The sequence below is a fragment of the Syngnathoides biaculeatus genome, chromosome 3 (assembly GCF_019802595.1).
Source record: "Syngnathoides biaculeatus isolate LvHL_M chromosome 3, ASM1980259v1, whole genome shotgun sequence".
Classification (NCBI taxonomy): domain Eukaryota; kingdom Metazoa; phylum Chordata; class Actinopteri; order Syngnathiformes; family Syngnathidae; genus Syngnathoides; species Syngnathoides biaculeatus.
This window is the reverse complement of record NC_084642.1, coordinates 5,313,682-5,337,861: the sequence shown is the minus strand read 5'-3', so window position 1 is coordinate 5,337,861 and position 24,180 is coordinate 5,313,682. Positions and strand designations below refer to the sequence as shown.

At 44.3% G+C, this 24,180-nt stretch overlaps 1 protein-coding gene across 1 annotated transcript; it reads left to right on the top strand.

Annotated features, from left to right (window-relative positions):
• The first annotated feature begins 7,035 nt into the window (after positions 1–7,035).
• LOC133497887 (long-chain fatty acid transport protein 2-like) lies at positions 7,036–23,987 on the top strand. Its single transcript, XM_061814136.1, has 10 exons — positions 7,036–7,871; positions 10,631–10,840; positions 10,901–11,059; positions 13,950–14,074; positions 18,632–18,826; positions 20,014–20,104; positions 20,184–20,382; positions 20,495–20,592; positions 20,771–20,901; positions 23,083–23,987. Exons 1-10 carry the CDS (start codon positions 7,388–7,390, stop codon positions 23,257–23,259), a joined length of 1,869 nt encoding a protein of 622 aa, XP_061670120.1. The 5' UTR covers positions 7,036–7,387; the 3' UTR covers positions 23,260–23,987.
• The last annotated feature ends 193 nt before the right edge of the window (positions 23,988–24,180 follow it).

Genomic DNA, 24,180 nt, shown 5'->3' with positions numbered 1-24,180 from the left:
TCTGTGTGAAACATTGGAACATTAAGTGAAGAAAAACCGCACTAGATGAAAACTGAGTTATAGTACTAGTATGCTTTGTGGAAAGCCATTTGAGATATCGATCGTGAGGTCTTTGTCCTCACTAGTAGAAGAACTTTGGAATAAAAGTAAGACAACTGCGTATTACTAGTGAGGCAAAACTGTACACTTGTTGATAACAGTGCTAGTGTTACTATGCACTACTTTCTCAAATTCTACACTTTAACATGTAGCGCCTAAAATGCTGCAAATTACAAATGTATAATGGATTTCAGATATTAAATGAGTAACTCGTTGAAGTTGAAATATTTTTTGTTGTTGTAGCGTACACATTCTAAGACTCTAGAGCAAATATTAATCACAATAACAACAACAAATATGTCAACAGTCTGCGTTTGGAAGTACGGGACTATTTTTTTCATTGGATTCATAATTTGGTGGCATGTTAGAATCGGTGGCGTTGCAAAAATGAAACAATATTTCAGTATGACATTTGGGAGGGATAAATGGCTAAATGCGTTGCGTTCTTTTTTAAACACCACTCAGCTTTTTAATGATATCATAATGTTTGTTTTCCTCCCACTTTCTATCTTTTTCAGACCCCGCAGACAAGCAAAAGTAAATCAGATTTGACCTTGTGTACTCCTGATCAAGGCTACAAAGTTAGTTTCCTGTCTTGAGGGTGTTTGTTGTGCTCAAAATCGTGCATGTTATGGTAATTAAAGGACTATACCTTTTCCAAAGGTTTCCCCTTGAAAAAAATGAATATATTGTTTCCTCGTCTTTGTTAGAGAACATTTTTTTCTCCTTCCTTGAGCCGATGCATTCCGACAAAGGTTAAGAAAAGGCGGCTTAAAGGTTAGGAGTTTTGTCTTTCCGAAGAGGTCCCGTAACCATAGCGACAACGAGACCCACTTAGACAAGAGCCGAGCGGATGGAGAGAGCCGATTGGTTGAAGAAAAGCCAGCGGGACGGAACGCTTCATCTCATTTCTTTATTTGCTACCTCGACGGTCCTCAATCTTCTTTTTGCATGGTGGCCTGAGCACCCCAGAGACCTCATCAAGGAGTCCGGGAAAACGCGCAAAAAAATGAGTCAAGAGTGACAATAAATGTTTATTTTAACTCACGCTAACTTTGTGATCCAGCACGTACACGACAATTTATTATAATAGAAAAGTCTGAAGGTCTTCACATCAGTAATGCAGTAAATAGTTTGGGGACTGCTGCTTTTTTCAATTTTGAATTTTATTTTGTGCCTTGTTGCAGTATCAGTGCGAAGTAAACATATTTATTTTATCCATCCATCCATGCATTATCTACCACTTTTTCGGGTGGGGTCGCGGAGGAAGTAGCTTCAGCAGGGATATCCAGACTTTCCTTTCCCGACCACTTCTTCCAGCTCTTCCGGAGGGATCCCGAGGCGTTCCCAAGCCACCCGAGAGACATAGTCTCTCCAACGTGTCCTGGGTCGTCCTCGGGGTCTCTTTCCGGTGGGACATGCCCGGAACACCTCACCAGGGAGGCGTCCGGGAGGCATCAGATGCCCCAGCCACCTCATCTGGCTCCTCTCAATGCGGAGGATCAGAGGCCCGACACTGAGTCCCTCCCGGCTGATCAAGCTTCTCACCCTATCTCTAAGGGAGAACCCGGACACCCTGCGGAGGAAACTCATTTCGGGCGCTTGTATCTGGGATCTTGTTCTTTTGGTCACAACCCACAGCTCATGCCTATAGGTGAGGGTAGGAACGTAGATCGACTGGTAAATTGAGAGCTTCGTCTTTCGACTTAGCTTCGTCTTTACCACAACGGACCGATACAAAGTCCGCATCACTGCAGACGCCGCACCGATCCGTCTGTCGATCTCCCGCGCCGTTCTTCCCTCGCTCGTGAACAAGACCCCAATATACTTGAACTCCTCCACCTGGGGCAGGATCTTATCCCCAGCCCGGAGAGGGCACGCCGCACCTTTTCCGACTGAGGACCATGGTCTCGAATTTGGAGGTGCTGATTCTCATCCCAGCCGCTTCACACTAGGCTGCAAATCGCTCCAGTGAGAGGTGGAGATCGCGGCTTGATGAAGCCAACAGAACCACATCATCTGCAAAGAGCAGACTCACCGGAAACGAATCAGACTTATTGCAGACCAAACCCTGACAAGATACTTGAACTCCTCCGCTTGGGGAAGGATCTCATCCCCGACTTTTAATTTTTATTGTCTAATTGATTTCTTTTGCGATGGAATAATATTGTGAAATCTTATATTTTCCCCGAGTTTTGTGCGTTATTTTATCAGGGAGTTCTGTGAAGACCTCGGAAACTGTTAAAAGAGGAATTTGAGACAAAGGTTGTACGCGATACAGATATTGAATGTCAACAAGATTTTGGCACCTCCCCAGCATACACACCCTGGGCAATAGGGTGAAAAAGCGGAAGTTCACTCCGGGACGAATGTGAACCAGGCAAAAACAAAGACATCAAACCTGACTCAAGAACGGCATTGAAACCGTCAACATTTTTGGTGCCATTGTCGTCGGGGAGAGAAGAACCTGTTTCAGCAAAATGCCATAGACAAATAAAAGATGCCACAGTGTGAGGAAAGAGCGTTAAATGTCGTACCAGGGCGGCACCGACCCCCGTAGACAACTTCCTTGTGTGTTGTTACATATTTGGCCATTAAAGCTAATTTCCGCAGAATCAGGATGAGATTATGCAAGGTTGCGGCACGGACGGAAAAATACAGCAGCTGCATGTTTGCCACATGAAAGGCGTACATGAACCAACCATTCGCACTGTGGGGGTGGAATTGGCAGTGGAAGTGGCAATCGCACGCAACCAAAGAGGCTTGTCGTGGTTGTCATGTCTCACAAGGTACCAGACGGCGTCAACTGTCAAAACGATTGCGTCAAAACACATTGATTGCAATAATTATGGCTATTCCACTTCTTCTATTCTTCTGCCGAGTTACGTGTGTGTGTGTGTGTGTGTGCGTGTGTGTCGTCAACGATTCAGTCCAGACTACAGACGATTGCTCACTGCTCGGCTTTTATGACCGAACTTCTGTCCTGCTCTGACCTATGAAATTGCAATCAGTTTATAGCACTGATTGTGGCTAAAAGTGTATGCTAACGGTGATTCGTCTTTATCTTTGAGGCGATTTCTCGGGCTCAATACCGGACATTTTCAGATATAGTCACAAGTCAGACACCCAATGTCACATGTACATGCCACGTAAGTTTGCCCATTCTTTGCCATTTTTTTGCCGTTGTGTGACGTCTGGACAAGACCTTAACACCTCAGCTAAGCCCTCGGGAGAGCCCTTACAAGCTCCAATGACGGGGCCGGAAAGGACCCTAGTCACAGGTATAATGGACCTTTCTGACCTGTCAATCACTCGTACGATAATAGCCAATCAGATAGCCGCATTGTCTCAAACCCTGGCTTGCCACGCCCCTCTCGCCGTATTGTCCCACAAGCAATGCCGGTGGTCAGTAGCGTGCGCTTGGAAAAGTTAATGCTACGAAGAAAATGGTCCTCAGATGCACTTGGGGAACGTGCAATTCTGATGAAAGGTTATCCGAGGTTACAAGGGGCCCACTTGATTCATTTTCCAAAGCCTAAAACAAAGTTGACCGAGTGTCTACGATGGATGAAGGCTCGCGGAAGAGCGCACGTACAACTAAATGTGAACAATATCAACAAACGCAAGGCTGTATGTTCGAAGGCAAGTGAGGGAGAAGTATCTTCTCTGAGTTTGATTTTATCATTATCAGTGCTTTATACATTGCAGGAGAACAACTTTGACTTTGTTAGCGTATCACTGACCTGCTGAATGTAGCGTGTCATGTTTTATGCCAAAGAGTCGGGTTAGGGATACGTAAAATCCGCAATGTCATGCAAGAGAAATGTCAATTTGCCTATTTGGATCACATCAGACTTTTAAGACAGAGCACTGGGTCAAATGAAAACACGCCCTCACTTCTAAAGACTACAATGATATTAGTCGTGATCTTTCCAAGTAAAAAGTACTCACCCTGTTTTGCATGCGCAGTACAATTCCACAATTTTATCCTGTTGGATTTCAATAAGAAGTTTGTGAGGCATCAAACTTTATTGCATCGATCGCCAACGTTTCGCTGTAACTCTGACATTGCGTCCCGATCCGTCGAAAATCTTAATTCCGTGTACATATCCTTGCGTGAAATAGTTGAGACCTCTCTGTAGAACTCTCTCGGACAAGTCCATCTCATTTTGGCAAAAAACATACCCAAATATTATCTGGAATACGCGATAGAGAATCGACTTCAAACATGTTGCGTTCAATCGCCATTTTGGAAGCTTGTGGGACATGGGTAAGGGGGCGGAGCTTAAGATCGCCATGGAAAGGTCCATCACGAATGACATTTTTTTTGTTGATGACACCCCATGATTTCTTTTTTTCCTACACGTATCCCAAACATGATGTCAAGCCACAAAAACGCCAGGAACCATGACCTCACTCACCTTATTTTCAACGACGTAACTCATTTTATGGTCATCAGATGGGACGCCATTTTTGTTTCACTTGATGAAACTCCTTTTATGGCCATCGGATGTGACGCCATTTTGTTTCAGTGGATGCAACTCCTTTTATGGTCACCGGATGCGACGTCACTGGGTATCCCGAGAAGTGACGTCATCGGGCACGTGCGCTGGCACTGTGCCAAGTGACAGCATGATGGGAAATTGATAATTTTGAAAGAAAGCTGGGTATTCTATTCTTCACATCAGTCAATGGCGATGTGAAGGGTGCGGTGAGGAAGTCACAACGTGAAAGTCAAAGTTGAAACGTACGCCACTGAGCGAAGGAAGTCGCCGTGATGCTGGCGCAACGCGGAGGTCGCGTTGCCATGACGCCCGTGCACAAACTGCACAAAAGGGCTCGGATGAAGTCCAAGGGCCGGCCGGGGGAGGAATGCGGGCCGCACAAGTGGCATCCGATGTCCAGTTGACGTGTGATGAAGAAGCAATGTCGACAATAGGAACGCATTCCCAAACAAAAGATCATATTTTATACTGTATGTAGCTTATGTGTGTCCAGGATGACTTGAACTCGGGCTGGGGAAAGTATCAGTATCTTCCGTTGAGAAGTGAGGATGTGGCCCACAAAATTGGACAATCTGTGATACAAAGTGCAATTTTGCCAATGATATGTTGTGACCTTCTGATGAAAGTTTTCAAAACAGCAATTGTACCAGCCTCACATTGTTGCTTAATGGGAACAGGAAGCAAGAAGTCATCAACATAACTGCATTAAAATTGCTGTGAGTGTCAAAGTATAATACAATAAATTAAAAGCAGTACGCAAAAAGAATACCAACACCGGAGTTTGTCAAACAAACGGTGAAGCTTCTCCTACAAAGTAAAAGGCTGTGGGGTCTGATGTTTTTTTTTTGTTTGTTTGTTTTTTGTTTTGGTTTCGTTTTGTCCCTGTCTGGTCTGGGGGGCCAGGGGGAGTCCGCCTCCTATGCTCGGGCGGGTGTGGGGGGGAGTTCTGGGGTTGGTGCTTTTTCGTCAGTGGTTGTCCGGCCTGATGGGCCTGACCTACAGGAGCCGTTCAGGACTCACGCGAGCCACTCACGTGTATCCACGTCAAAGTGTTCCTGGGGGGGGGTTCTGACTGGGGTGTGGTGGGTGTCGGACGGGGTTCCGGGTTGACCCGCATATGTGTGAGGGAAAATGAGATCTAATACTTTCACCATGATAAGGAGTCTTTGAGACTTACTTGCCATGGGTGACCCTGACAACTTAGGTCCTAGGATCATTTGTTCACACAAACCCTTAAATATATATATATATATATATATATATAAACTGTATACACACACACACAAATGTGTGTCTAAGTATATATTGGTGTGTGTGCGCGTGTAAGTACATATAGACAGTATATATATGTGTGTGTGTGTATATACATACAGTATATGCATATGTGTGTGTATATATATATATATATATATATATATATATATATATATATATATATATATATATATACTGTCTACACACACATATGTATTTGTGTCTAAGTATATATCAGTGTGTGTGTGCGTGTAAGTACATATATATAGTGTATATATATATATATATATATGCGTGTGTATATATACATACAGTATATACATATGTGTATGTATATAAATAAATATATATACTGTATACACACAAATATATGTGTGTCTAAGTATATATCGGTGTGTGTGTGCGCGTGTAAGTACATATATACAATATATATATATATAATATATATATATATATATATATATATGTGTGTGTGTATATATACATACAGTATATACATGTATATATGTATATATATATATATATATACTGTATACACACACACAAATATGTATGTGTGTCTAAGTATATATAGGTGTATGCGCACGTGTGTGTGTAAGTACATATATGCAGTATATATGTGTATATATACATATATATATATATATATATATATATTATATATATATATATATATATATAGATAGATATATATACTGTATACACACACACAAATATGTATGTTTGTCTAAGTATATATAGGTGTGCACGTGTGTGTAAGTACATATATACAGTATATATGTGTGTGTATTTATATATATATATATATATATATATATATATATATATATATATATATGCTGTATATACATAATATATTCTGTAAACACAAAAATATGTGTGTCTAAGTGTATGTATATGACTGTATATATTTATATAATATGTGTGTGTGTCTTAGTGGATATATACAATATTGTGTGTGTGTACATCGTGTATATATACTGTATACGCAGAAATATATACTCCTGTTTACTTTTTCTTTCTTAAGAGTCAAGTCACTATTGCTTTTACCATAGTCTTTTTAACACAAGTATTTCTGTTGAAGTAGCGTGAGTACTTTGCGACATGAGTACTTTCCAGAGTAATTTTTCTCTCTCCTTTATTCGAGTCACGTGCTTGAATCAGGACTTTCTGAGCGTTGTTTCCTCGCAGACACATCCCGACTTCTGCTCGGGTGTGAGTCGTTTTGCAACCTCAGCGTCTGTGCACATACGTTGCCAAGTCAGTCATGTTTTCAATATTTACATCTACTTTTGTACTCGCGCATGTACAGGCGCGAGTACTTTGCCACTAGTTATTTTGGAGTACTGCTGGCTATACTATAAGCGCCCCTCCCCTCCGGACAAAATCCTTACTGTATTTACCACATTCCCGCTACGCTGAGGGGCGAGGCACTTGTTGTTTTTTTTTTTGTTTTTTTCTTGTCCTTTTTACTTTTTTTTTTTTTTTTTTGTTCGCCTTGAGCGGATTTGTGCTGTTATCAAACAAGCATGTGGATCTATTTGTGTTCAGCTCTCGTCGCGGCTCTGCCCCTGGCAGCGTTGACAGTGAACCGACTTTTTCCGTATCTCCGAGCGGACATCTTGTATGTCAGAGATCTCGTGTGGATTCTGCTCAAGTTCGTGCGGAGGCACAGGAGGAGGAGACCCGTCTTCTTCGCTTTGGACCGATTTTTGGAGCAGACCGCGGCCCGTCCGGACAAGCCTTTCGTGGTGTTCGACGATGACACGCACACGTTCGCGTCGACGGACCGGCGGAGCAACCGGGTGGCCAACGCGCTGCTCGCCCACCCGCGGTACACGGCCGGGGACGCCGTGGCCCTGTTCATGCCCAACGAACCCGACTTCATGTTCGCCTGGCTGGCCTTGGCCAAGCTGGGCTCCCCGACGGCTCTGCTCAACTACAACATCCGCAACAAGTCTCTGCTGCACTGCTTCGACTGCAGCAAGGCCAAAGTGCTCATCGCGGCCGCAGGTAAGGCTCGGACGGACCGTGCACGTCCCCCCCCCCCATCTCGCTTTTATGGCTCGGAAGGTGGCAGCGAGGCCTCCTCAGGGTTCCCCAGGTGACGGCCAATGAGAAAAGTTTGCGATTTACGATAATACATATTTGTTTTGAAATAAAACTCAACATTTTACATTGTAAACATCGAAAAAGTTCAGCGTCGAGAGCCTCTGTTACAAAACTGCATGCTTGCTTTGAGAACAAAAATTATATTTGGAGTAGCGGGGCAACAACTAATCAATTATTTTTTCATCCGTCCATTTTTTTAGCCGCCTATCCTCACGAGGGTCGCGGGGAGTGCTGGAGCAGGCAACGGGCAGGAGGTGGGGTACACCCTGAACTGGTCACCAGCCAATCGCAGGGCACATAGAGACAAACAGATGCACTCACGATCACACCTAGGGTCAATTTAGTGTCCAGTTAATGTTGCATGTTTTTGGGGTCTGGGAGGAAATCGGAGTGCCCGGAGAAAACCCACACAGGCACGTTGTTTATTCGGTTTCACTAGTGATTAGGGTGGCACGGTGGATCAGCTGGTAGAGCGTTGGCCTCACAGTTCTGAGGTCCCGGGTTCAAGCCCGGACCCGCCTGTGTGGAGTCTGCATGTTCTCCCCGTCCCTGCGTGGGTTTCCTCCCACATTCCAAAAACATGCAACATTATCATGGGACACTCTAAATTGCCCATAGGTGTGATTGTGAGTGCGGCTGTTTGTCTCTATGTGCCCTGCGATTGGCCGGCGACCAGTTCAGGGTGTACGCCGCCTCGTGCCCGTTGACAGCTGGGATAAGCTCCAGCACTCCCGTGACCCTTGTGAGGATAAGTGGTGAAGAAAATGGATGAATCGATGGCTCAATATTTTTGAATATTTTCTTTCATTTGTAGACCAAATTGGTAATTGAATCACAATCATTATATGATCAGCTGAATCTGTTACAAAACGTCATTTGTAGTTTTAGTATGACGACGTCAAATGTACTTGAAACCGAAGCAGGCTCACAAGTGTACACAGTACATCAAGCCCTTGGTACCAATCAGTGCCCAAAAAATACCGGAGCTCTCAAGGTACTACATTACTCCCATTCAAGTGATATTGCTGACTTTTGTATTTTGTCTTTGTTTCATCATTCAAAAGTACTATATAAACAACAATCATTCGGTTAATAAACATATTCCAAAAATATATATTTTGCAGTGACATCTTTCCTTGTTTAGAGAACAGAAAGTTGTTCACAAAGTACTGAAACCTGCCAGCTAGGCTCTGCGCATGTACGGTGAGAAAAACTCACCATCCAGTTCTCAAAAGAAGGTGCCGGTCGCCCGGTTACGATTCAGCGCTCTTCGGAAAATTGCGCCCGCTCGGAATTGAAAAGCCTCCTTAGTGTCGCTGTTCGTTCCGCAGTTGGCAGCTGTTGCTTACTGGCACTGTGGCAGAGACTGATGGCCTTGTTTCGGTGTTGCGCCGCTGCCGTTGTCAGAGACCAAGACGACGTACCGCTGACGGATTTGCCGACGTGTTCCCGATCAGTGGCGACGGCGTGGACGTTAGCTTAGCATTGTCTTAGCGCTATTCGTAGCTATGTTCGTAGGTATGAAATATCACCAAAAACACAAGATCCCAAAGTTTTTGGGAGTAGTTTATTTTCCTCGATGGGGATGGAAGCTCACCCCCCCATCCATCCATCCATCCATCCATCCATTTTCTTTGCCGTCGATCCTCACGAGGGTCGAGGGTTGTGCCGGAGCCTATCCCAGCTGCCAACGGGCAGGAGGCAAGGTACACCCTGAACTGGTTGCCAGCCAATTGCAGGGCACATGGAGACAGACAACAGTCGCACTCACAATCACACCTAGGCTCCAGCGCTCCCCGCGACTCTCGTGAGGATAAGCGGCTCCGATAATGGACGGATGGATTATGAATGGTTGTTCATTCGGTGAAAGATGGAACCCTGCCAGGTTGATTTTACAATCGGGAATTTGGGTAATCCAGTGACACGCATATGACCGGAAGATTGAAAAATCATGACTCTTGTGGCGTTATTGAATATGTATTTTAAGTAGCTGTAATGCAATTTCGCGTCTCATCTCGTCTCTCAATAATACTTTTGTATTTTGTAAATCCCCATAATATATATAATATTGCATGTGATCCGGAGGAGAGTTTGGGCGGTAGGCGGGGTTCACCCCTCGGCTCGTCGCCAGCCAATCACTGGCCACATATTTTACTAATAGACCAACAATTATTCACATTCAAAACTATGACGTTTCAAATCATTTAATCTTTTTTTTGGGAAAGTGGAAGGAAGCCGGAAGAGCTTTAAACCACAAACCTAAGAATTTTGAGTCAGACAGTCTAACCACTCGGCACCGTGCTGCGGTATTCGCCATAATCCACAATAATTACTGAAAATTAATCTGGCTAACAGTTCTGAGGATCACTGTTTGAATGTCACAGCCTCACCTGTCACATTCACACATAATGGGAATTTAGAGTTTTCAGTTCAGGTACCGCGCGTGTTTTTGGAAGGAAACCGGAGTACCCCGAGAAAACCCAACCAGGAACGGGGAACACATGCAAACTCCACAGAGGTGAGGCTGCATTTGAACCCGGGTCCACCGATCCACCTAAATTTAAAAAAGTACCTCACTAAATAAAAGCAAAGTTTTAACTTAAGTCAAATTATCGTTTATTGTTTGTTTGTCGTTGATCATGATCTGTGACGGCCCGCAGAGCTGAAGGAAGCAGTGGAGGACGTTCTGCCGGCCCTCCGAGAGCAGGAAGTCGTCGTGCTCCTGATGGTCCAAAGCTGCGACACGCCCGGCATGGAGAGCTTCTCCGATAAAGTGGACCGAGCGTCCGACGCCGCCGTTCCGCGCTCGCTCAGGGCGCACATCACCTACAAAAGCCCTGCGGTTTACATTTACACGTCTGGGACCACAGGTACTCAAACTAACTCCCCGTGAACTGGACCCTGTATGCAAACCATTGTTTGTGGTGCAGGGCTCCCCAAGGCAGCGGTGGTCAACCAGAACCGCCTCCTGGTAGCGCTGGAAGTTTTATCTGCGAACGGCGTTTCTTCGAGTGACGTTGTTTACCTCAACTTGCCTCTGTACCACACGGCGGGATTTTTTATAGGCTTCATCGGCTCCATTGAGACAGGTGAGGGCACGGAAAACTAAAAAATTTGCAACAACTACGCCTCTCAAGTGGGCTGGATTTACATTCGACGTTGTCATGTTCAGTCCTTATTTAGTGCTCTGGATCGGATGGAAATACCCCTAAACTAAACCCCACTGAACATGTGGTTCATATTCCAATCTAGATGTTTTCCCTTTGCTACAGGCATCATTTATGTACCGTAATTTCCTGCCTACAGAGTGCACCGGATTATAAACCTCACCCAGTACATTTGTAAAGGAAATACCATTTGGTACACAGATAAGCCGCACCGGTGCAAAAGCCGCAAGTGCCCACATTGAAACACGAGATATTTACAAAGAAAGGCGGTACACAGAAAGAGTTTTCAAAGTTTTAATACATTAGCTTATCTTAGCGTAGCAACAACACGATAGCATGAACAGGGCTGGTTAAAAAAACATACCGGTAAAAAAAAAAAAAAAAAAAAACAGCCGCAGCAGCTACACAGTAGCAACACAGTACCACAGCACTAACAGAGCTAAAAAAAAATACAAAAAAAAACATAAATCACTGAGACGCGGCAGTCAGACAGCAGAAACATGCTAGGCGGTGCTAACGCTTGTGCGGCGCTAACAGAGCCTGTTAAAAAAAAAAAACATCGGTAAAAATCACTGAGACGCGGCAGTAACACAGCAGAAACACACAAACGCTGCTCTAACAGGGTTGGTTAAAAAAAAAAAAACAGTAAAAATCACTGAGATCTGGCAGTAACACAGTAGCAACACGCTAGCACAGCGCTAACAGGGCTGGTTAAAAAAAAAACATAAGGGTAAAAATCACTGAGACACGATAGTAACACAGCAGCAACACGCTAGTGGGGCGCTAACCGGGCCGGTTAAAAAAAAAACATACTGGTAAAAATCACTGAGATGCGGCAGTAACACAGCAGCAACACGCCAGTACAGTGCTAACAGGGTGGGTTAAAAAAATAACATAACGGTAAGAATCAGTGAGATGTGGCAGCAACACAGCAGCAACACGCTAATACAGTGCTGATGCAAGCGCAATGTTAACGGGGCTGGTTAAAAAAAAAAAAAAACATACCGGTAAAAGTCACTTCCTTGGCACATATATTCCACCGGTCTCACTCTTACCTTCTCCGCTCGAGTGCCCTCTTGCGGCCGGTAGAAAAAATGCACAAATTAGCCGCATCACCGCATGAGCCACAGGGTTGAAAGCCTGTGGAAAAAGTCGCGGCTAAAAGGCCGGAAATTACGGTACAATCAAATCGGAATGCGTTTTAGCGTGAATTCAACCTTAGTTTGAAAATTCCCATCTTCCTCCTTCCTTGAGACCGATCGCTCGAGCCACCTTTGCCCTCAAAAGAGACGAGTAGCTGTCGTCAATGGCATCCCATTCTCGTGACACTGAATAATCGACAACAAAGACCGCTGTGTACTTGTCATACTGGAGTCACGTACGTTCGGGCTGTGGCACAGACAAAACTAGATTCAGAAAAGCAAATCATTTTCAATCATGTCTTGTTCACTATGTTTTCAAGTTCACCTGCATATGGATTTGAGGTCCACCCCGAAATTTCACCCGAAAAACCCGAAATTTTGTGAGTAGTGTATGTTTAAAAGAGAAGTGTCGAATGGCGGATTTATTGGTCTTTGTCACACCAGCGAAATTGCGCACTTCCTGCCTTTCCGCGTGATACTCGCACCAGAAAGTGGGACATTTCCTGCCACTGTATTCCAAATGAAGGAGTCTTTTGTCACAGAAACGCGATAATCTGAACGGATTACGTTGACCTTCAGGAGCTTTTCTTTTCTTAATAGGCTAAAGTTCACGCTCTTATGACACAGGCACATGCACAGTCTGACTTGAAGTCATTTATTTGTGAACTACATTCCGGAACCGGCGTTTGATTTGATTTCACGTGATAAAAATACAACACGGGAAGAGATTCAACCAGCTCCTATGCCCACTATTGATGATAAAAGTGATGTTTTAACATATTTTGTCACTCAACTGTCACACACATGAAGGAAAATAAACCTAACCGCTGTTTAAGAATAAAAAAGACAAATACTCAGCCATCCATCTCTTTAATGACGTGCAATAATGAAGGCATTACAACACGTAACTTGGTTTCTTACACATTTTTTAGCAAAGAAAAACAGAAGTACCGTAATTTCCGGCCTACAAACCGCAACTTTTTTCTCCCGCTTTCAACAGTGATTTATGCAGTGATGCGGAGCTAGCGTTAGCATAACTCGAAAAATATCATAAATTGGCGAGCCTCATAAATCAAGGTACCACTGTAATTCGAAACTACAGTGCCGTAATTTCCCACTTTTTTTACACCCTTTCAACCCTGCGGTTTATACGGTGATGCGACTAATTTGTGCATTTTTTTCTAACGGCCGCAAGGGGGCACTCGAGCGGAAAAGGTAAGAGTGAGACCGGAATATATGTGACGAGGAAGTGACTTTTACCGCCCATGTTAGTGCTGCGCTAGCGTTACCACTGTGCTGGCGTGTTGCTGCTGTGTTACTGGCGTGTCTCGGTGATTTTTACCGGTAAGTTTTTCTTTTGTCAGCGCCGCACTAGCGTTAGTGTTAGCACCGCGCTAGCGTTAGCCTTAGCTGTGTACCGTCTTTCTTTGTAAATAGCTCGTGTTTCAATGTGAGCACTTGCGGCTTTTACACAGCTGCGGCGTATGTATCTACCAAATGGTATTTCCTTTCCAAATGTACTGGGTGAGGCATATAACCAGATGCCATGCGTAGGCCGGGAATTACGGTACTTATTATTAATAGGAACCCTGTAATTTGATACAATTTGGCCCTATGGAGCTGTACGACTTGGGTGCGATGACGTGATGTTTATGGTCTTGTCTTTTGAGGGTCCACAATTATTTTGAAGAGGAAGTTTTCCGCCTCTCAGTTTTGGGATGACTGCAGGAAACACAACGTCACGGTGGTGCAGTACATCGGAGAAGTAATGCGCTACCTCTGCAGCACACCCAAGGTACGGTAACCATTTTACACTTTTTCGGCAGAAGTGAAAGTGATTTTTTTTCTCTTTTTTTTTGGGATTATAACATGAAATACTTTTTTATGGAACACCGACTTTTTTTCTCGTACAAGCTTGACTGTATGCTTGTGATTAGAACTCGACCGAGTTCTGTTGATCATTACGACTTACAATCTGTAATTAACCACACTGAGTTCAAAGTAAATGGGATTTCTCAACCGGAGGGGATGTCTCAGAACAAGCACAAACCAAACATAAAAATATTTTGCGTGCCGCGACTGTGTTCTCCTCCTCTGGATCCATCTTAAACTGTTATGTGACTCACTTATGAAATAATTATGAAATTTAAAAAGTCCTGAATTGTTAGGCAATACGCTGCCCTGTCGTATTCCTCCGCGAAGAATAAAACCAAACCTTTAGAATTGCCTGTAGGTTTTGCAAGAGCCCTACATGAAATCATTTTAACGCACGGTGGTTTCTTGAGTTATGAGTTTCTTGAGTTTACGAGGTATTTTCGTGTTCCGGTACAAGTTTGGGGCTTTCGAGCTTTTTATTGCCACTACTAGTTGGAGTTTATGGTCAAACGAAAGGGAAAACTAAATTAAATACACATTGTGTATTTAAAGCAGCTTCCCAATTTTGCCGTTGAAATTCACGCTAACTTCTTGCTAACGCACAAAACGACATAGACGGGCTAACTGGTGCTATTCTTATTTGCAGTGGTATTACACATATTTGAAGACAAAAAGTGAAGCAAAACCTGTAGACAAGCAATACAAGATTACTCACACGACGTACATTTTTACCCTAAGCAAACGACAAATGAAACTTTTATTGTAGCTTACGGAGGCAGTTGTGAAACCCTTCAAGTGCATCTCTGTGGGACTGTACTGTTTTCAGTAAGTCTTCACAAGGTTGTTGCTGGTGTTTTTGGTGTATTTGTCCTAGCAGCAATGACGTTTTGGGCCTGTCGCTGGACAAACACAGACTTTCAGCTCCCTGCAGAGATTGTCAACGGGTTTGAGATCTGGAGTCAGGCCCGCCATCCCAGGACCTTGAAAGGCTTTTTACGCAGCCACTCTTTTGTTGGCCGAGTAGAATGTTTGGGCTCAGTGTCGTGCTGAAATATTCAGCCACATTTCATCTTCTATGCTCTTCGTGACGGATGGAGGACTTCACTCAAAATCTCACAATACCTGGCCCCATTAGTTCTTCCCTTGACACGGATCTGCCGTCCTTGTCCCAACAAAGAGCACCGAAGCACGATCTTTCCACCCCACGCTTCACAGTAGGTACGGTGTTCTTTGGCCGGAATTCAGTATTCTTTCTCCTCCAAACATGACGAGCTGAGGTTTTTTTTTTTTTTTTTTTAAAAGAAAAAAAGTTGTTCTCACATTCTCTCAATCCTCCTCTGGATCATCCAAAGGCTCTCGAGCAAACTTCAGATGGGCCCGGACACGTAGTGGCTTTAGCAAGGGGAGACACGTCTGGCACTGCAGGATTTGAGTCCTTGGCGGCGTAGTTTGCAACTGATAGCCTTTGTAACTTTGGACCCGGCTTTCTGCAGTTTATTCACTCGGTCCCCCCCGTGTGGTTTGGGGAATTTTGTTCACAGTTCTTATGGTCGTTTTGACTCCACGAGGTGAGATCTCGCGTGGACTCCAGATCGAGGGATCTCATCAGTGGCTTTGTATGTCTTCTATTTTCTAATAATTGCTCTCACAGTCCATTTCTTCACATCAATCTTCTTACCTATTGCATATTTAATCTTCCCGGCCTGGTCCTGGTCTGCAAATATGTTTCTGGTGTCCTTCGACTGCTCTTTGGTCTTGACCGACCATGGTGGATTTTGGACTGTGACTCTTTGAGGTTGTCTTTTATACTGATAAATTCAGACAGGTGCAGTTAACTCAGGTGGAGCCTCTCAAAGAAGAAGTTCCAGGTCTGTGAGAGCCAGAAATCTTGCTTGTTTGGAGGTGACCAAGTACTTATTTTCCACCATTATTTTCTAGTAAATTCTTTGAAAACTAGACAATGTCATTTCCTGGATTTTCTTGTTCTCACGTTGTCTGTAATAGGTGAGCTTGTACCCATGATGAAAATGACAAGTCTCTCATCTTTTTAAGCGAGAGAACTTGCGCAGTTGGTGGCTGGCTAAATACTTTTTTGCCCCACTGTACGTGTATCTTTTTGTTATCTCGAAAGGAGGACGAGGAGTATCCGAATGCGACACACCCCGCACGAAGAGATAACAGGAAAATACAGAGAACACATGCTAACCACTTTAGTGGCATGATTTTTAGGACAGCAAAGACCAGAACACATTCTTAGGTGGTACAGTACACGTTGAACAGAAGTCTGGCTGGAACCACGGATAGCGTTGAAGGTCGAAAGTATATTCATGTATCGGATATGAAATGTTTTTATCGTTGTTGTTGTAGCCAGGTAATCGCATTGTTCAGCCGACTTCTTGTTCCAGGAAGGCAGCCACTTCCTTTGGGCCTTTCCACAGGTTCATTACGGTCAGCGTAGTGGAGTTGAAGATGTGCTGGGTGACGTGAGGGTCTTGTCCGCGTTTCGGGCAGCGGTACATACAGTCATTGAGCATGCGGCTTCGTCCGGAGCGGAGTTGCAATTGTTTGGATCTTGTGGCCCGCGGAAGATCGATTTCTGTCTTGTCCACCTCGGGGGTAGGGTATCCACCAAGGATGACTACCGGTTTGCAGCCGGCCACCGTGTCTTCAACCGCCGTTCGATGGAGTCTGTGTAGCCCGTCTCGGTACGCTTGTTCGTCGAACACCGTGTCGGTGGGGATGCCTGATGGTATTTACGGACGTCATGGCGAAGTAAGCACGGTTGAGGTGGTTCCTTTGACGCCTGATGACATGGGTGTACGGGTACCGGGTAGCGTAGCAGATACTGCCGGGCGAGTAGTTCGTTGTGTCGCCTCACCGGTAGGATTTTGGTCTCACGATGGAGGTGGTCCATGTTAGCCATGGCCAGGTGATAACTCGGAGGGCGGCGTTCTTCCGAGTCTGGAACTTCTTCCAGTGCGAGGGCTTGAGCTTGTTTTTATCGTCAACGTTGTCTGTGTTCATTTGGGCTAAGTGCTAATGTCGAGCTTTGAGACGGACACAGTAAATGTGCTCCGAGTTACATCCAATCTGTTTTTAATCGATTTATTTCTGCGAACAGACTATGTAACCCATTTTAACTCAATATGAACTATACAGTTGGAGTGAAGGGATTCAATTTACACATTGACCTAAATTTTAGGCTACATTCCCTGCCCTTACTAGCAAGAAAATGTGACCAATATACGACCTCTCACCTCGCATGATTCCCGCTCGGTGGAAGTAAGACGCTGCCCTTTCATTGGCAGGGCTTTGCGGGCACCGTGCCTCCACTCTGCTTGAAGTACCGTATCGCATTTTCATTCAAGTCAAAATCACATCCTGGCCGGCGAGAACTAACCTGCGCCGAGCCGCCCCTTTGCAGATCTCGTCGGAGAGAAGTTTCCAAATCTGCACATTCCCCGCTGCCGCGACTCATCACAGCTGGCTTACCAAAATAGAAATCGTTAAATCTCCACTATTGAGTTCCAACATTCTGCGTCACGATCCAGCAGGGGCTTGAACAGTGTGATTTTATTATGGCTACGTGTACTGTAAGTATCAGTTTTATGTACAATAACCCCATTCTGCGGGACAATGTCATCATTTTTCCATCATTTTAAAATGAATCGACTGTATTTACGGAGACTGTAAGCTTCTCCCGCACGGCCATTCAGAGTATCTTGTTGGGTCACATGCACCGGAGCTTCAATTTAGCACATGACCCTGTATCGGTTGTATCTGGTCGCCACTCGGAATAGACGCTGGCCTTTACCCTGGAAGACCATATCGAGTAACCGGTCGCTCACGGAATGTGAGCGGTCAGATGCCGCAATATTTTTTGTGTACTTTTCGTCGGTTCAGTGAAGCCGCTGGGCTGTACTGGGTCTCGTCAGATTGGTGACTATCAAAGGTGTGTTTAGTCGCCAAGAAAGGTGCATGGTTGTATTGTCATCCAAGGTGCAGGTGACTGAGCTGCACCGTACTGTATTTGGTCCTGAGCCACAGTGTCGACTTGGCAGCGAGCTAGTAATCCTCAACCGGTGATCTCTGGTTTTCGAGGAGTTTTGCCCTGTGCATATAAGCAAGAAGCCCAAATTAGAAAATTGTGGCTCAAGGTGGCTAAACTCAAAGGTCAAGACTCTGGAAGAATTACTTTCAACTGGTGTTCTTCAAATTTTTAGGGCTTCGGCTGGTTCAGTAATTTGTAAACTTTGGTACTGGCTCTCTCTAGTGGTAAATAAAAGAAACACTGCCTTAGTCTCATGCAGTTGTATTCAGTGATTACGTTAAATACATTAGCATTTAATCTTTAGCAACACTGCTAATCCTAAAATTAGCATTTGACACATCCCACAATGATATTTTGGAATAATCCATAACATTTTTCAAGTGCGACCGCATACAATAAATTTCCTGTCCTTGCTTTGAAATACAGAGAGAAAACGACAAGGACCACAGAGTCCGACTTGCCATTGGAAACGGAATCCGAGCGGAGATATGGCGGGAGTTCCTGAACCGCTTTGGGAACATTCAGATCAAAGAGTTTTACGCTTCCACTGAGGGAAACGTCGGATTTGTCAATTACACGGGGAAGATTGGAGCCCTCGGAAGAGTCAACTTCGTGCACAGGGTAAGGAAACGACGGCCTTGTGTGTCCGTTCATGCAAAGTGCGTGTAGTAGATACTAGTGTCTATGTATGTGCATATGCAGTGATTCTCAAATTGTGGTATGTGTAGAATTATGGAGGCTGTTCCGCCAAAGAATCACTGCCTAACTACAATTCTGTTGTATTTTTTCATTCATTTGAATTAGATCACTATTTATGTACTGTAATTTCCGGCCTACAGAGTGCACATGATTATAAGACTCACACAGTACATTTGTAAAGGAAATCCCATTTGGTACATACATAATCCGCAGCTGTGTAAAAGCCGCAAGTACCCACATTGAAACACGAGATATTTGCAAAGAAAGACAGTACACCGAAAGAGTTTTCAAAGTTTGAATACCTTCGCTGAGCTTAACATAGCTACAACACAGTAGCACAAACAAGGCTGGTAAAAAAACAAACAAAAACAAACAAACGTACCGGTAAAAAAAAAAAAAAACAGCCACGAAGCTACGCAGTAGCAACACAGTAGCACTGCATGGTTAAAAAAAACCCATACCTAAATCAAACACAGCAGCAACATGCTAGCGCCGCGCTAACGGTAGCGCCGCGCTAACAGGGCTGGTAAGGAAAAAAAAACATACCGGTAAAAAACGAAAACAACCGCGGCAGCTACACAGTAGCATGACAGACGGTTAAAAAAAACATCTAAATCACTGAGACGCGGCAGTAACACAGGAGCAACACGCTAGCGCGGCGCTAACAGAGCCTGTTAAAAAAAAACATATCGGTAAAAATCATCGAGACATGGCAGTAACACAGCAGTAACACGGATACCACAGAGCTAACGCTAGCGCAGTGCTAACAGAGCCGGTTAAAAAAAAAACAACATACCAATAAAAGTAAGTACATATATTCCACCGGTCTCACTCTTACCTTTTCCCCTCGAGTGACCCTTGCAGCCGTTAGAAAAAAAAGCACAAATTAGCCGCATCACCGTATAAGCGTGTGAAAAAAGTCGCGACTTATCGGCCGGTAATTACGGTCAATGTTTTTTTTTGTTTTTGCTTTCCTGTGTTGATGTTGGAACTGCACAAAGTTATAGTGGCACATAATAATATTAACTATATTTGGGGGGAATAAGTAGCTATAAAGATTTGAGACCATCACATCTCTAAGATATGCATTTATGGCCTTCTTTTTCTAGAAACTGTTTCCTTACAGTCTCGTCAAGTATGATACAGAGCGCGATGAAGTGCTTCGAGATGCTAACGGCCTCTGCATTGAGGCACCAAAAGGTGAGCAACCCTCATAATGCACCTCCGAGCAATCAGTATTTAACACCACCGTACCCCTGAATGTTTTTTTTTGTTGAAGGCGAGACCGGGCTCTTGGTTTCCAAGATTACCGACATAGCCCCTTTCGTTGGCTACGCCCAGAACGAAGAGCAAACGGAGCGCAAAAGACTCCGCGACGTTTTCAAAAAGGGAGATCTGTTCTTCAACAGCGGGGACCTCATGAGGATTGACAAAGACAACTTCATTTACTTTCAGGATCGTGTCGGTGACACCTTCAGGTACGGCTATTGTTTGTTTTTGTTTTTTTTTTTTTCATTAAACTTTCACTGCATCGGGGTTTTTCGTTCAGAGGAGTTTTCGTGCTGTTCCTAACCTTTTGTGAGTTCACAGGTGGAAAGGCGAAAATGTGGCTACAACTGAGGTTTCCGACATCCTGACACTGACAGACTGTCTCAAAGAGGCCAACGTTTACGGGGTCCAAGTACCAGGTACTGAGCGGGACGTTTCAGACGGTTTCGGATCAGGTCAGCTCTTAGTCAGTCGCTTTCCAACAAAACCCGGACGTGACCCGGCACCAATTATCCACAAACGTGATCGGTTAGCCTTCTCTGTACTTCAAAGTTTTTGCACGTGTTTGAAGTAGCGGTCTTGATGCGTTTTGTTCAGGACACGAGGGACGCATAGGAATGGCCGCCGTCACCGTGAAAGAAGGGGCCCAGTTCGATGGAAGTCAAATCTATCATCACGTGGTTAGCTACCTGCCTGCGTACGCTAGGCCGCGCTTCATAAGGCTCAAGGTAAGTTGAATTCGCTGCTTAGCGGAAGTGGGAACGTCTTCATTCTGGGTGTTGCCCTTCTGAGCATTTATATTCTAATCTATATTTTTCATCACCACCTTCAGGGCACTGGTAGAACAGCTTGGACACTAAAGTAGATCTGTGTTTTACTATTCTATTTACTCCCATTGCTAGTGCCGCCTTTGGCCTACGAGTATGAATTTAGGATGGATATTAAGGATATTGACGGAGTCTTTACTAGTACAGTTTTTTTCCACTACCGCCCTCTACTATTGGATGACGTTTTCAGCACACAAGTAAAACAACTGTGGGATACTAGTCACTGCGATTTCATGGGCGCGTATGCCATCGCACTCGCACATCTGCACAGTCGAGCACGAAAAATCACGTGCGTAAAATTCGCTGCGAGTAGACATACATAGATATTGAAAGACATCGCTTAGTTTTATGGAGTCTTGACCAATGTTCCCTCTAAGCTGCGCCACTGCGCAATTGCGCACCCTTCGCACACTCTCAGCGCACATGAAAACCGATCCAGCGCATTGAACCACAGCCTGATGTCTTCTTTTTTTTGTTTTTTTTTACACAGTCTCTGCTGCTCATCCTACTTCTACTTCCTAGTTTACCTGACACCGCCCCCCCCCTCCGCTCTTAAAGGGGTACACTCATTTTAACAAATAACACACACCTGTAACTTTATATCTGCGGGCATGACTGACCACATGCGTACATTTTTCAAATGTGAGTGACTGATGCTAGTAGGACGATTACATGTTACTAGGGACGCCTAACTGCGCATTCATTGACCAATTTGTGCGACTAGTATTAGTCACATGAAATTCCACTGCTAGAACTAGTATCACACAGATATCAAGTATTGCATAGTTTGGCCTCACTAGTGTACTAACTAAGGTATGGCCCTTGAGGCCAATATCAGGGTTAACAAATACATGCTTACATTAATTTCCTTAAAGACAATTGAGTGTACTAGTAAAACCCAAAAGTTGGACACAGTACCAGTCCCAATTATTTCTACTCCATTTTTTGGGTTGCTCAAGGACCCCGAAATTCAATCCCAGCAACCCGAAAATTTAATTTTATTACTGTGTTTCCTTTTGAAAACGATCTCAAAAAGCGTACAGCCATACAGTGCTTTATTAAAATGTAATATTTTAACAACTTTAACAAATACATACAGTAAGTGGTATTTTAACTGCACTCCATGGACCAGAAAGGCTGTTAATATTTTTTTAATCTGCTAATATTTATGTAGAAGTGCTGTTTTATCAAAATGAGCTATCTTCTCCCCAAAAATAGTCGGGTTACATTCTTTTATAAATACAAACAATCATTTAAATAATTTTTTGTGATATTTAATGATTAAGTCACAGCGTTTCCCAACAAATGTTACGTTTCTCTTGAAATTATAATAAAATGTGATGATTGGTGTTTGATACAGGGCGGCACGGTGGATCAGCTGGAAAGCGTGAGCCTCACAGTTCTGAGGTCCCGGGTTCGATCCCGGACCCGCCTGTGTGGACTTTGCATGTTCTCCCCGTGCCTGCGTGGGTTTTCTCCGGGCACTCCGTTTTCCTCCCACATTAATTGGACACTCTAAAATTGCCCCGAGGTATGAATATGAGTGTGGCTGTTTGTCTCCATGTGCCCTGCGATTGGCTGGCGACCGGTTCAGGGTGTACCCCGCCTCCTGCCTGTTGACAGCTGGGATAGGCTCTGGCACTCCCTCGTGAGGATAAGCGGCAAAGAAAACGGCTTGATGGATAATGATTAAATCACAGAGTTTCCCAACAAATGCTATGTTTCTCTTTCATCAATGCGGAAATGAAATTATATTAAAATGTGATTTTTTTTTTTTTTTTTCTTTTCTGATTAGTGTTTGATACAGTAACTACTAGTTTAGCCTTGTAGTGTTGCAGCATAGTAGTTCACTGGAAAAGAGGAATTGCGTACTGTGGTCGGCCAAACATGCACCATTGTCGTTTTACTAGTGCGCTGAATGGTTGTACCACTACAAGGACGGGAAGATTGATGTCAAGATTGAAAATATGGAATAAAAAATCAAACCGCTTTCCATAGTGTTTCTCAATATGTGTTTCCTCATCATGTGACTCAATGTTTTTTGTTTTTTTTTTGGGGGGGGGGGTGTTAAACATATTCTAGGATGTGGTGGAGTTGACGGGGACGTTCAAGCAAATGAAAGTGAAGTTAGTGGAGGAGAATTTCGATCCAGGACGTATCCAGGACCCGCTGTACATCCTGGATGACAAGCGCAAGAGTTACGTGCCACTGACGGCTCAGGTCCACAGCGCCATCGTGTCGGGGACCGTCAAGCTCTGAACCGGTTCTCCCTCGCTGTGCTGGCTTTGCAAGAAGTACTCACCGAATACATTGGAACATCCGGGCTCAGGGATCCTTGCAAGTATCAAGTATGTGAAACCACTTACAGTCCTGCTTATTGTAAGCAGAATCAAACCGCTCTGGGAGATCAAATCCTTAAACTAAATGTTGTACGTAGCATATTGCATATAGCATATTCATGTTCATACAAGCATACAAGTCAATAGTTTACTTGAAAAAGTGACGCCCAGCGATGACGTTTACAAAATTGCTTTTTGTGTCGAAGCAGACGGCGTCCGTCGGAACACGGAAGGTGCCTGTGCACGTGGCGTGGATGTACAGCGGTGCTTTGAGATACGAGTGACCCGACTTACGAGTTTTCTGAGATACGAGCTGTCGTTCCGATCATTTATTTTTTTTTAATTTGATGTCAAACTCGAGATACGCGCGCGATACGTGGCCGTGACTGGACTCACTCGGCGGCAGGCAAGTTTGGCAGAAAGAGTCCGTAAATATCCATCCATCCACTATTGGAGCCGCTTATCCTCACGGGGGTCACGGGAGAGCCGCAGCCTATCGCAGCTAGCTCCGGACGAAAGGCGGACTACACCCTGAACTGGTCGCCAGTCGGTCGCAGGGCGCATGTCGACACCGTCACTGAGCGGGAATCGATCCCATGCTTTAAAGTCAGGCGTGTGTACCACTACACCGTCAGTAACTCCGTCTGTTTCCACTCTGAGTCCACGTTTCATGTCAAACTAAACATAAAACCAAGAGAACTACACGTTGTGTATTTAAAACAGCCACGTCTTTGCCTTTAGTCTGCTAGCATAATGCTAATGCTAACACATATCGTAATGAGAAATGCAATAGTCACAGACTAGCGTCCATCTGTCGGTGTTCAAACGCTTTCAACTACAG

Coding starts and splice junctions, on each gene's coding strand:
- LOC133497887 (XM_061814136.1), top strand. CDS start 7,388: ATGTGGATCTATTTGTGTTCAGCTCTCGTCGCGGCTCTGCCCCTGGCA. Junction 18,827..20,013: donor GAGTCAACTTCGTGCACAGG/GTAAGGAAACGA, acceptor TTCTTTTTCTAG/AAACTGTTTCCTTACAGTCT. Junction 20,383..20,494: donor CGTGTCGGTGACACCTTCAG/GTACGGCTATTG, acceptor GTGAGTTCACAG/GTGGAAAGGCGAAAATGTGG.